The sequence below is a fragment of the Typopeltis vanoorti genome, chromosome 6, assembly GCF_054136105.1.
Source record: "Typopeltis vanoorti isolate ZY-2024b chromosome 6, IOZ_Tvanoo_1.0, whole genome shotgun sequence".
Lineage (NCBI taxonomy): Eukaryota > Metazoa > Arthropoda > Arachnida > Uropygi > Thelyphonidae > Typopeltis > Typopeltis vanoorti.
This window is the reverse complement of record NC_143554.1, coordinates 51,604,648-51,618,341: the sequence shown is the minus strand read 5'-3', so window position 1 is coordinate 51,618,341 and position 13,694 is coordinate 51,604,648. Positions and strand designations below refer to the sequence as shown.

Below are 13,694 nucleotides of genomic sequence, written 5' to 3'. Positions count from 1 at the left end.
TGGCTGTGCACTTCGCAACCATATACCCGGGGAAGGAGTGTCTATGTTCGATTTTCGTTCACGTGAGGAGCTGAAGGATCTTCCTCAGCCATAGCCAAGTTAGCCGGTATTGGGCGTGGACAGTAGGGTTTTTTTCCTCAGTTATCCTGGGGTTTTTCATCCTGCAAAGCAGACAATCCGGCCTTGAGAACTCAACACTACACCAGGACGTAGGGCTGACCACCTTATCCTGTGAACGGTTTGAGGTCCGATGATTAATAAACCCTCGTCGCTGGAAGGTAAATGAGGGTAAAAGGAAGATGAGATGAGATTGTGTGTCTTGTTTCCCCTATATAGGGCAAATTACAGGTGCAATGAATGTGGTATACTTAAAACCCAAAGTCTGGCTTAGATACGTTGACGATGTTTTTGTTATCTGACTCCCATGGCTGCAAACATTAGACACGTTCCTCAGCCACCTAAACAAACAACACAAATGCATACAATTCACAGTTGAGATTGAAAAGCGGAGCACACTTCTGTTTCTAGATACACTTGTCACACGTCTTCCTTCTGGCAGTCTTTCCTTCCCTGTTTACCAGAAACCGACACGTACTGGCCAATATATACACATAAACTCCTACCACCACCCAAGACAAAAACTAGGGGTCATTAATACACTAAAAACAGGGCTTTGAAGATCTGCTCCAATGAACAAGCACTTAAAGATGAAATAAAATAATTGCTGATAACTTTTAAAATCTTCCTAAAAAATGGTTAGCCAAAATACTATCAACAAAATTCTGTACAAGACCCAAGACCTCATTTAAAAACAAAAAAATAAACAAGACTACAATAAAACTATAACCATTCCATACATTAAAGGGATATCAGACAAATAAACAGAACACTACTAAAATACAACCTTAAAACCACCTGCAAAATTAAAGAACTTGCTCAGCTCATCCAAGGATCCACTCCCTCCGCTGGCCTACCCTGGAGTATACCATATTTATTGCACCTGTAATTTGCCCTATATACGGGAAACAGGATGCACAATTCCTATCAGAAAACAAGGAACATAAATGACACATTCAACATAATAACTATGGTCAAGCTGGTCTTTGTGATCATGCCCTGAACACAATTGACTGGAAAAGCACATGTTGTTTACATCACACCAAAAATGGTATGAACATAAATTTAAGGAAGCCTGTGAAATTCTTATATATTCTTAGGAATACCAGGAAGAGGCAAGAAGAGTTGGTAAGAGTAGCAAATGGTCAGTATAATCAGCAGCAGCAGTCAGCTAATTAAGCCAAAAAAATCAAAAATAAATCCTAGAGAATACTTAGAATGATTCTGGTAGGATGACATTTATTGGAGAAAATGGTATAAGGACAACTGCTGCAGAGGATATAGTTGATGTTTAATGAGCTGTACATAAAGGTCTTTCTCTCTTCTGAATTTGAAATCACGAAGAGTTTGCGAGCAGTGGGTGGTGAGAAGGAGAGACCTTCTCATCATCCGTGAGCGAGGAAGAGGTATATGGGGAATTTAGCAAAATCGATATTAATAAGGCTGGTACTTGATGAAATATCACTGAATATTTTGAAGCCATGATGTATTCGTTTTAATGAGTCTTACAGTCGAACAAGGTCCAAAGAAGTGGAAGGAAGGTAGGATTGTACCACTTCATAAAGGAGGCGACAGAATTCAAGCATCAAATTATATTCCAATTTGTCTGTCAGGTTGTGGTTAAAGTGTTGGGGAGGCTGGTGAGAGTCAAGATCAAAATTGGGTTGACAACAATGGCATTATCTTTGATAGAAAGCATGGATTTGCATGGGAGGTCATGTTTTAGTGATCTACTTATTACAATAAGGCGATAACAACAGCATTTGACGTGGGAGATGGATACACAGTAGTATACTTAGACTTTGCAAAAGCTTTTGATAGCTTACTGCATGATAAATTGATAGTCAAACTAGAGTGGATGGAGTTGGATGTTAGACTAGTGCATTGGATTGGGATTACTGTCTGGTAGGTATCAGCTAGTTGTTTGGGAGAGTGATATCCTAGAATCGCAAAGTCACTAGTGGTGTGCCTCAATTGTGAAATGTAAGATTTTAAAATTTGGAAAACAAAAATGGGATGTAGAAGTCACTCTTAGCAGGGATATATTGTTGGAGGTGGAGGAAATAACAGATCTTGGAGTGATGATGGATAAGGATCTAAAATTCAGAGGATATATTGCCAGAATTGTGAGGACAACAAATTCTGGCAATGATGGTAAGGACACTTGGAGGGAGATTCTAGTTCCATTGTATTAGTTCTTGATTAGGCCACATATGAACTAATGCCATTAAAGGCATACATATATTACTTTTAATTTTGATATTTTCATTTATTTTGATCCTTTTTAAATACTTAATTTCTGTTAATGAATTATTTTATTTATTTATTTATTTTTTTAGTTTCTTTTCTGTTCATCCTCCATTAATCACATACAGAACAGAAACAGTGATGAAATAGATTTTATGTTGAGTAAATAAGTGGGGATGTGAAAACAAAAGTATTCTGAAAATCTGTTGGGTTGCTATACATCTTTGAAGTTAGTTATTTATCTTCTATGTTTATTATCATCTTTTGACATTTACCTTCAATGTGAGCATTGGACTATTATGAGAGTTCAGCATAATTTTGTATACTAGGCAGTGGAAAAGTGGGTGGTATTGCTCTGTTATCTCTCTCAGTGACCATGGGTGGGATGCACCAGTATTGACCATGTTATTTTATACTTTTAATTGTGAAGTTTTATAGATTGTTTATATGCTAGTTTTATTATTTCAGGTATCTTCTTGCACCTAATTTAATCCAGAAACACTTTTTACCTGAGGGTGCCCAACAAATTTCTACTCAGGTAAAGTAAGTCATTACTTTTGTAAATAATCAGAATTATTTTTTCAAAGTGATTAACATCTGATATGCTTAGACAAAAGAAAATTTTAGTTTTTATGGACATAACTGTATCAGACATGTATACTGCCTAGTAAATTGTCTTTGCTTCATTAGCACTTTGTCTTGCTGAATTGTGAGATATATACATAAATTGATTTTTGTTGTTTTGTTAAAAAATATTTTTTAAAATAAAATTAATTAAACTGTTACAAAATCTAGAATAAAGGCATGATCAAGAAAGAAGGGAAGAAAAATGTTAATAATGAAAGTTTGTTATGATGAATGATCAGAAGCATCTGCATTAATGCAGCTTCTTCTGATCCTTTGGATCCTCTTCACTACCACCTTGTCTTCAAGAAACTCAGGTGTGCAGTAACATAAAGAGGAATAATAACTCACCTGTTCACTACTTGTCAGTGTGTTCCTCAACATGTAAGTAATGAACATCAGCTCCCTATCCCTATAATTCTCAAATCCCTTCTCCTTCCTCTTGCTTTAAGCTTCAGCTAGTTAATCTCCAGTCCTTTGATGCAGGTAGTCTGTCCATCTCTTTCTTGGTCTATCAACTGGTCTTTTTGTATTTAGTTTTCAATCTCTTGCTAATTTAACTATTCTTTTTTGGATCCATCCTATTAACATGCTACTCCATTCTAATCTTCTCTTTTTTATCCATGTGTCTATGCATTGTGATTGATATTCTTCACAAATCTTTTCAATTTTATTCTATTAATTATTAATGGTTTCATTTCACGTTGCATTTTTGATGTTTCTATTCTTGTTTCACATGCATACGTCAGTATTGGTCAGACTACTTATTTATATATTCTTACTTTTGTTTCTTTTGTTAGATATTTATTTTTCCATATAGTTGAATTTAAACATCCTGATATTTTATTAATCCTCAGAGATTGTTATTTTACTTAATCTCATGTTATATTTTCACTGTTCACAGTTATTCCTAAATATTTAAAGTTCATTACTTGTTCCAGTATTTTTTCATTTAGTTCTAATTTACATCTTATTGATTCTTTTGCAGTTACCATTGTTTTAGATTTCTATGTTAATATTTGCATGTTAAAACTGCTGCATATTTCTTGGAGTTTGGATAATTGCTTTTGGAGATGATCTTCATTTCCTGCAAGTAATATTACATCTCCCTCAAGGGCTCACTTTAGTGAGTACAGGAGTGGTGAACCCGAGGTACCTAATGCTGGACCATGCCTTATTTCATGTAATATACATCTGTTATATTATCTGTAGACTGGTCACTACTGTTTCTTTCTTTCCTTCTTGCTCCTTGCCCAGGCTACTAGAGTATTCAAGGGCTAGAGGTGAATCTTCCTATTTTACTTTTCTTCATGTCTTGCAGTGGGAGTCTGCCTTCTCTCCCAGGTATTTGCCTTACCTATTAGGCTAAACAAACACAGAAGAAAGCAATGGTAAACCACTTCTGTATATATTTTGCCAAGAAAATCTTATGAACAGAGGCTTATGAAAAGGTGCTAGAAGACGGAATACCCAAGTCAGAAGACATCGAAATGGCCACTGGGTAAGAGCAGAGAGGAACTTCCAATGAAGGTTAACAACTCCCTCTCACACACACTTTTGACAGTATTCCTCTTGCTAACCAAGACCAATTTTTTTTTCTTCTTGGGTTAATGCTCACATTTAATCAATCCTGGCATAAACACATCAGGTCCATAGCTTCTTCAGCTTCTTAAAACTTTGTATTCTTTTATGTTCCAATCAGTATTTCTCCACCATTGAATTCCTGATGCTTTATAAAGCTCAAAATCCACTCAACCTTTTAATACTGTTCCCATATTTGGGGTGATACACTGAAAACTTCCCTCAGAAATCTTGATTGTATAAACAAGCGAGCAATTTGCTGGCCTGAATAGAATACAGAAAAGTGGAGGAATGGTAGCAGCCAATACGGAGCAGTAGTGCCCATGGAGGGAGTAAGTAAGCGACAGAAGTAGTCATAGGTATGTCTCTTCTATAGGTATTTCCATGCCCTCTACTATCCCTACACTTTCCTGTATTCAATTCATGCTGGCATTTCAATATGCTAGCCTGAGTGATTAGCATGTCTGTTCTCCACCCAACAGGCTGCCATTTCAAATCCTGCCATGGGCATGGATGTTTGTGAATGTCTTTAGGTGGGAGATGGATTTCACCACCTCACTTATTGGAGGTCTGAAGTGACTTGAAAAAGTTCCATGTTTGATCGAGCAGGGTTTCCAGACCTGGTAAAACATAAATATAACTAAAAAAAAAAAAAATCTATAAAATCAATTAAAATGGCAGAAAAAAATTCCTAATCCACCCATGATATAAATGTACTGTAGGTTTATAAAAGCCCTTAATGGGTGGGAGCCAAGTAAAATGTAAAAATTAAAAAAAATCACTTAATTGATGACCCCCTTCCCTTACTGATTTCCTTCATTCACTTTCCTATAGATGCTGTTGCTGCATTATGTCTCTTCTGTAGGTATTTCTATGGGTACTACTGCTCCATACTGTCTGCTACCATTCCTCCACTTTCCTGTATCATACATGAACACGAGCAGCTGCTAGTCAACACCCATATACAGTTCATCTCCAAGCTCACTGAACCGACTTCTCATCTTCTGCTTTAATTTTCTACCCCTCTGCTCTTTGTAAGTCTTCCCCAATGGTTTTCAAAGAACACATCACCAAATTCCTCTCTTCCATCTAACCACTCACCCACCTATTCACACACGGTACTGTTATGTCATAGATTTTTTTAACTCTGATGTGTGGGACTGATTTTTATATATATATATATATATATCTTATCGGATCTTGAAAGGTGGGGGGGGGAGGAACTTAATAATCAAAGTAATAGTCTGGTTTTAGAATCACCAACTTCAGCAGAAACAGCAGCATTATTATTTTATTTCTTTTCACATAATAGTAATATGGAGTGATAGTTTTCAGATACTCAAACTTGAAATACCCAAATCAAATATCTGAAGCTTGAAATACTTTCTAAAAAGTAGACAGACAGTAATTATTTATAATTTAGTTCCTGCATGGATTTGGGTAGTGGGGGGCAGTGATATAATTACAATACATCGAAGTGACATAAATTTTTCATCAATCTGCATGCTTCAGTGATATGTTCACCATATACGGGGGGGCCTGAAAAGTTCTTGGCCTCGGCCATAGATGGCAACACTATCGGCACAAATTTTTTTTCAAAGTTAGTACATCTGTCATAAGCATCCATGTGAAATTGCAAATCATTTTATCAAGTAGTTTTTTATATAGCTGTCTGAAGCAAAAGTGTTTTCTGTATCCCTTGAAATGGATAAAATTGGGTATCGTGTGGTTTAAACCTTCTTTGTAAAAGAAGGTTTAAAACCTTCTTTTACAAAGAAGGAGGTTGTAATGCCAAAAGAAATTCATTCGAAGTTCATAAAAGTTTATGGGCACTCTTCTCCTTCGTTTTTGACAATTAATAAACGGGCTGCTGAGTTTAAATGTGGCCGTACCAACCTTGAAAATGATCCATGTGAAGGAAGTCCAAAAAGTGTAACAATACCAGAAATCATTGGTCAAGTGCACAATATGATATTGGATGACCGACAAGTCAAAGTGCATGAAATTTCTGAGACTTAGGCATTTCAAAAACGTGTAGGATATATTTTGCATGAAGAATTGCAAATGAAAAAGCTTTGCACAAGATGGGTGCTGCACTTGCTCACAGCAGATCAAAAATGCACTCGCATGAAAATCTCTCAACAGTGCTTGGAGTGTTTTAACAAGAATAAAACTGATTTTGTGCTTCAGTTTATTACTATGGATGATATTCAGATTAATTACACACCAGAATCCAAACAGCAGTAAAAACAGTGGACAGAAGCTGGTTGTTCAGTGCCAAAGAAGACAAAGTCAGTTCCATCAGCAGGAAAGGTCATAGCATTGGTTTTTTTGGGATACTAAAGGCATTTTGTTTATTAATTATCTTGAAAAAGGTAAAACAATAACTGGGGAATATTATTCCGATCTTTTAACCAGACTAGACTAAAAAATTTGTGAGAAAAGACCCGGTTTGCAGAAACCTGATGAAAAAAATCATCTTTCATCAGGACAAAGCACCTGCCCACAAAGGTGTTTTCGCAATGGGAAAATTAAGGGATCTGCACTATGAATTGTTGGAACATCCACTCTATTCCCCAGATTTGGCTCCCTTTGACTTATATCTCTTCCCAAAACTAAAACTCTTCCTCACTGGTTAGTGTTTTTCTTCGAATCAAGAGGTGATTACAGCTGTAGAGGGATATTTTGCAGACAGAATAGGGACAGGATAATGGTGGTGGAACATTGCTGGAATAAATGTATGTCTTAAGGAAGACATACATTTATTTCGACATATGTCGAAAAATAAAAATAATTTTGCAATTATAAATTCGTTTTTTTCATTGTTAAGGCAAGAACTTTTCAGACCACTCTTGTATATTTACAGCAATTAAGAAGTAAAAAATCATTTTGTATTTTTAAGCTGAGATGAAAGGCTGAAGTTCTCTTGAAATATTACTGTATGTATATTTTCAATATCAGAAAGGAAAAAGTCTCAAAATCAGAAACCAAGTAATGCAGTTTGACTTTTTCTGTTGTTCATTAAAGCAAGACAACATCAAAGTTCTAAGCAAGTTGACACTCATATAACCACAAGTGAATAAAAAAAAAAGTATTGTCATCATTATTATCATTCAATTCCTGATATGTACCCTCTACAGGATATTATGATAGTACCACATGAAAAAGTTGCATTATTACTAAATTCCAATGAACAATTTTCCTCCAAATTAATTTCTTCTCTTTCAGGACTCCAGTATTGTCAGATCTTATATATATATGTCTTCTAAGACATGTTTTACTGCATCAGTCCACTTACTATCTATCTGCAATTAGCTCTGCTAACACTTTCCTGATTGCCAACAATGGCTAGTTCTTTCCTAATATGCTTATTTTAATACAATACTGCCATTAATTCCATCTGTTCACTCCCATAACCTTTCCCAGAACTCTCATATCACTAGTCTCTAGTCTTTCATCAAGTGTTTTATTTCTAACCCATCTCTCAGATCTTGAAGTTTAAATCAGTTTCGACACTGTCTTGTAAACAGCTAATTTAGTGTTTCAACTAATTTCTTTCTTGTTTTCCATATAAATTTATTCAATTGACTTCCTACTATACTGGCTTTGATGATTCTGTTGTCTATTCCCATATTTAATTTCCTGATCATTGGTTCAGAGGATATATATGCATAAGTAAGTGTTCTCGTTACCTCCAATTAGTGAGCGCGATCATGTGGTATTGACTTGGGAGGTTGCAAAATTTGTAGATTTCTCTCTCTCTCGCTTAAGAAGGCGTATATACGGAACTACAGGTTAGACAATTATAACAAGCTTCAGAGTGAGCTTGCAGCCGTCAATGGCAGAATATATTGCACGGGAAAGATGTCAGCAGTGCATGGGATAAAATCAGCGGGTATCTGAGGGTGGCAATATCTGATTGTGTTCCCAGAGTCAGGAAGACAAACAAGGTAGGCAGTAGATGGATGAGTAGTAGTATCAAACTTGATCTGCAAAGAAAGAAAATGTTATGAAGAATTTACAAGGAGAAAGGCGATCAGTACACCCATGAGTAGTACAAGGCTCAAGCTAGGAAGGTTACCAGCATAGTAAGAAAAGCTAAATCAGATTATGAGAAGACCTTAGCCAAGGAGATCAAGGGTAATCCCAAAGAGTTCTTCTGCTATGCGGCAAGTAAAAGGAAGAATGACTTCGGAAGGATAATTTTAGTGAGTGCTAATGGTATTGAGGTGACAAATTCAGATGTAATAGTAGAGTTACTGAGTGATCACTTTTTAAACGTCTGTCACCAAAGTGAGGATATCTCTGTACCTGTAGCAATAACTGATGTGAGAATTGAAGTTAAGAAATCAGAAGTACTTAGTATATTGCAAAATTTAAATGCAAACAATGCTGTAAGTTTAAATGGAATATCAGCTCGGGTGTCGCGTGAATGTGCAGAGGAATTGTCAACGCCTCTTACTTGGTTATTTAACTTAAGTTTGAACTCTGATATGGTCCCTAGGGAGCGGAAGGAAGGCAAAGTAGTTCCTTTGCATAAAGGCGGCTCTAAGACTGCGGTAGTTAATTACAGACCAATCACCATTTCGGGAGTGGTGGTGAAAGTATTGTAAAAGTTGATTTAAGACAAAATTCGAGACTGGCTGGATCAGGATATGATACTCTATAGGGACCAACATGGTTTTGTTAAAGGTCGCTCCTGCCTTAGCAATTTATTAACTTTTTATAATAGAATGACATCTGAATTAGACAAAGGAAATGACTACACAGTGGTACTTCTGGATTTTGGAGTGGATGGATACTAAACTGGTGATATGGATAGGAGAATGGCTCACTGAGAGATACCAGAAGGTGGTATATGGAGGAGCAGAGTCCAGAGTGAGGCAGGTGACCAGTGGTGTACCTCAGGGCTCTGTGCTTGGGCCATAGTTGTTTAATTTATACATAAATTATATAGGAAATGGCTTAAAGGGAGATATTCAGTTGTTTGACAATGATGCAAAGTTTGGTAGCACAATAAAAAATCAAGCGATGTTGAGAGTTTACAGGATTATTTAAATAAACTGGCGAAATGGGCAAAAGGTTATTGATGTCCGTTCAATGTGGAAAAGTGCAAGTTATGCATTTTGGGGTTAAAAGATTACCAGCTGTGTACTACATCAATGGAACGGTACTCGAAGAGATTGATGAGATTAGAGACTTAGGGGTTTTGGTGGATAGAGAGATGAAGTTCAGGGGACACATTGCTAAGGTGTCCAAGATTGCACATAGGATTACTTGGTTAGGATTACATCCAGAGATAAAGAAGTTATTATTCCCCTTTATAAAGCGTTGATACTTCCACATTTGGATTATTGTGCTCAGGTCTGGTCATCTGGATTCCTTGGAGATGAGGAAGTTGTGGAGAGGGTTCAGAGGAGAGTGACTAAGTTGGTGAGTGATGTAAAAAATGCTCCCTACATTGATAGATTGAGAGCTTGTGGATTGCAGAGGTTGGTTGGTTGACAGGCAGAGAAGAGGAGATATGATAGAAACATTTAAATTACTGAAAGGTTTTATGAGATTGATGCAGGGGAAATGTTTCAAGAGGTCATCCCTGGAAATTAAGGAAAAGTGTGGTTAACAAGGGTGTGAGAACAAGGTTTTTCACCTGGAAGGTGGTGAATGAGTGGAATGCATTGCCTGACTCAGTCGTGAGTTCTTCGTCTGTAAATGAATTCAAGAAGAGCAAGAGGTCATCCTTGATAGATATTGTTGTGATAGTTTGGGTCTCCCCCCCCCCCCAATGAGTCTACTGACTCCATGGAGATACCTGTAATAATAATAATTTATCATCTTCACTAAAAATTGTGCCTAAGTAGCTGAAATGTTTTACTTGTTCTATAGGTTCTCCATTCACGATGCAGTTGATATTTTCAATGTTTCTGCCTATTTTCATTGTCTTTGGCTTGTTATTGCTGATTTTCATACCAAATTTATTACAACAGTTATTCAGTTTAGTCAGGGAATCTTACAGACTTTTACTGGATTTATTTAGAAGTATAATATCATCTGCATAAAGTAAATATCTAAGATTAATAATCCTAGTTTTGATATCAGGTTTAATATCACTTTCATTCATAATGTAATTCATATAAATAATGAATAACAGCGGAGATAATTTTAGGATACAAATTTATATCATTCGTATGATATCATACAAATGATATAAATCGTTTTATCATTCATATGATATAACGGCCATGAGGCACCTTTTACAGGGAAGTACAGCACCATTTCAATCCTCCTAAATTTTATCTGGGCTTGGGACCGGCATAGCTGATGAATCAGGCCTATAGCTGGGTCTTAAGTATTCCTGACTGTAATCTGTGTGTGTGTGTGTGTGTGTGTGTGTTCACAGGACCAGTTTGCCTGCCTGCACGTGGACAGAAAGTTTTCGCCAGTTTAACTGGAGTTTTTCCTCCTGACTAGAATCGAACCCAGGACACTCCTTTCCCAGGCATATGGTTGCAAAGCGCGTAGCCACTCGGCGAACTGCACGGACAGTGGAGATAACATGCACCCTTGTCACACACCTAATTTAACATCAAACCATCTTCTTGTACCTCCTTTAATTCTAACTGCTGACTTACAACTCAAATATAGGCTAAGTATTGTTATTGCTAAGTATTGTTTGATAAAATGTTCCATTTAAACCATATAACTGTAACATTTTGAACAGCTTTTTTTGGTACCTTGTCATGTGCATTTTTCTACAAAACTTAAATACAAATCCTTGTTATATTCCCATGATTTCTCTTAAAGTAAAAATCTGATCCTGACAACCTCTGTCTGGCCTGAATCCATCTTGTTCTTTGCCACATTTCCCTTTAATAATATTTCTTAGCTCTTTCTCAAGAATACTTGCATAAATCTTACCAGGAACACTCATGAGGGAAATTTTTCTATAATTCTCACATTCAATTTTATTTCCCTTTTTATAGATGGATACTGAGTGCTCTACTACAATTGTCCAGAATTCAACCCTCTAACCAGGCCTTCAGAATTATGCAGTCCAGCTATTGTTAAAGCTTTTATACCTCTGTATTTGAGCACTTTTGTTCAATTATCATCTATTCCAGCTGTCTTTCCATATTTCAGGTTTTAAATGGTTTTTCTATTTCAAGTATGGATATGTGTTTCTGACTGCATTTCTGTTGAGTGTTTTCTAACACAGTGCTGATACTCCTTTCAAAAGTAATTACTCCAAACATCTAGAATATATTTATCTTCAGTTTTCATGTCACCTTTATCATCTTTGATTCCTTTTACAGTACTCTTTCTTCCATTTCTAAACTTCTTCAACAGCCTCCAGAATATTTTGCTACCTTCCTGATATTTACTTTCTATGTTCTTACCAAATACTTCCCATGACTTTTGTTTAGCTAGTTTTACACATTGCTTTGCTTCCTTATATTTTTCTCTGCATTCTCAAGGAGTTTTTCAAGTGCTTGTGATTAAGAAAGTAACAAGTAGATGTTTTTATCTTTTGCATGGATGATGATATTTATTATACTTTTATTTCCAGGAAATAGAACATTGTTATTATCATGGAACTATTAAAGATTATTCTGAAGCTCTTGCTGCCTTCCGTACTTGTAATGGTGTCAGGTAAGAATCATCGGTAGTTTCTTACAAAATTCTGTGATAGTTTTTAGAAAATTAGTAAAGCAATACAGATATTTAAATGCTGTATCTAAGGTTAGCTAAAGAATAGTTTACCTCAACTTTGTTATAAAACTTTTATGTGCAATATTTATGAATTTGGGTGATCTTGTTTCACATAAGTTCTTCCATGTATTTTCATTATGCAATGTTTGCCTTTAGGGTTATCTTCTGTCTCTGAATGTTTTCCTACTTTGCAGTTATTGATATTATTATTATTGATTAGCATGAAGTCACAAAACTCATCACGGGAGGTCAACACTAGCGAACACAAAAGTCTATCATAGCACTCCTTAAAATCATCCACAGTCTACACCCTGAGTGTAGACTGTGCATTCCATTCTCCTGCCGCTCTCCATGCAAAAAAAAATTACTTTACTGTTTTACTCACCACTTCCTTTTGCATCTTCCATTGATGGCATCTAGTCCTTGTTCCTGTCATATGAAAAACCTACTCAGTCTTAATATAATAATAACCCTTTAGCAGCTTAAATGTCTATCCACCAAACTCTGCAGTCTGCTCTAGTTTATCCTCAAAATCAACATTGTATGGCCTTGATATCATTTTTGTTATTCATCTCTGTATCCTCATCAAAGTTACTTCATCTTCTTTGAATCTCTAACAAGATCTGAGCACAGAAATCCATATGTGGTTTGATCAAAACTTTAAACAATAGACCCCCATCTTACCCCTCTCCCACCCTTTTATCTCTCATGATGATTGTCCTCCTCAGTATTGCAACCATTCTCTGATAGGTCTTCACAGCCTTTGCAATATGTTCCTGGAACTTTACATCTCTATCCACAATCAGCTCAAGATCCCTTGCTGCTTCTACTTCTTCCAATATAACTCTACCTAATCAGTATGAAGCGATCCCCAAAAGTATCCCTTCTGTTGATCCCAGATTTTAAAACTTTACATTTATTTGCATTAAACTGAGATCCCCCATGCCTTTGCCCACCCTTTCAGCTTAATCAAATCCTCTTGAAGAGACAAAACATCAGCACTGTTACTAATAATCCTCCCAAGCTTTATATTATCTGCAAACAACTGAACTATCTGTAGTCCTGTTACAATATCATTAACATAAAAATTAAACTCCCAGGACTGAACCCTGTGGAACTCCACTTGGAACCTTCCTACTATCTGATACTGATCCCCCATATATATAACTCTCTCAAATCGATCAGAGAGCCAATCACCAATGCAATTCACTAAACTGATATCCAAATCCATATGATGCAACTTAAAAATGAACTTGTCGTGCGGCACTCTGTTAAATGCCTTGGGGAAAAAAATGACAGTGTATGCCTTACCTTCATCTACTGCTCTTATTACTCTATTATAAAAGGTAACCAGATTAATAAAAATGATTGCGTCCTTGAACAAATCCATACTGACCTGCATAAATAATGTTACC

At 36.2% G+C, this 13,694-nt stretch overlaps 1 protein-coding gene across 1 annotated transcript in view; it reads left to right on the top strand.

Annotated features, from left to right (window-relative positions):
* Positions 1–13,694, top strand: part of LOC150105449 (disintegrin and metalloproteinase domain-containing protein 11-like) — a 602,139-nt gene that overhangs the window by 63,775 nt on the left and 524,670 nt on the right. The window contains exons 4-5 of the mRNA XM_090393967.1: positions 2,833–2,902; positions 12,137–12,219. Of these exons, the coding sequence (XP_090250093.1) occupies positions 2,833–2,902; positions 12,137–12,219 (153 nt within the window). The remainder of the gene's footprint in view (positions 1–2,832; positions 2,903–12,136; positions 12,220–13,694) is intronic.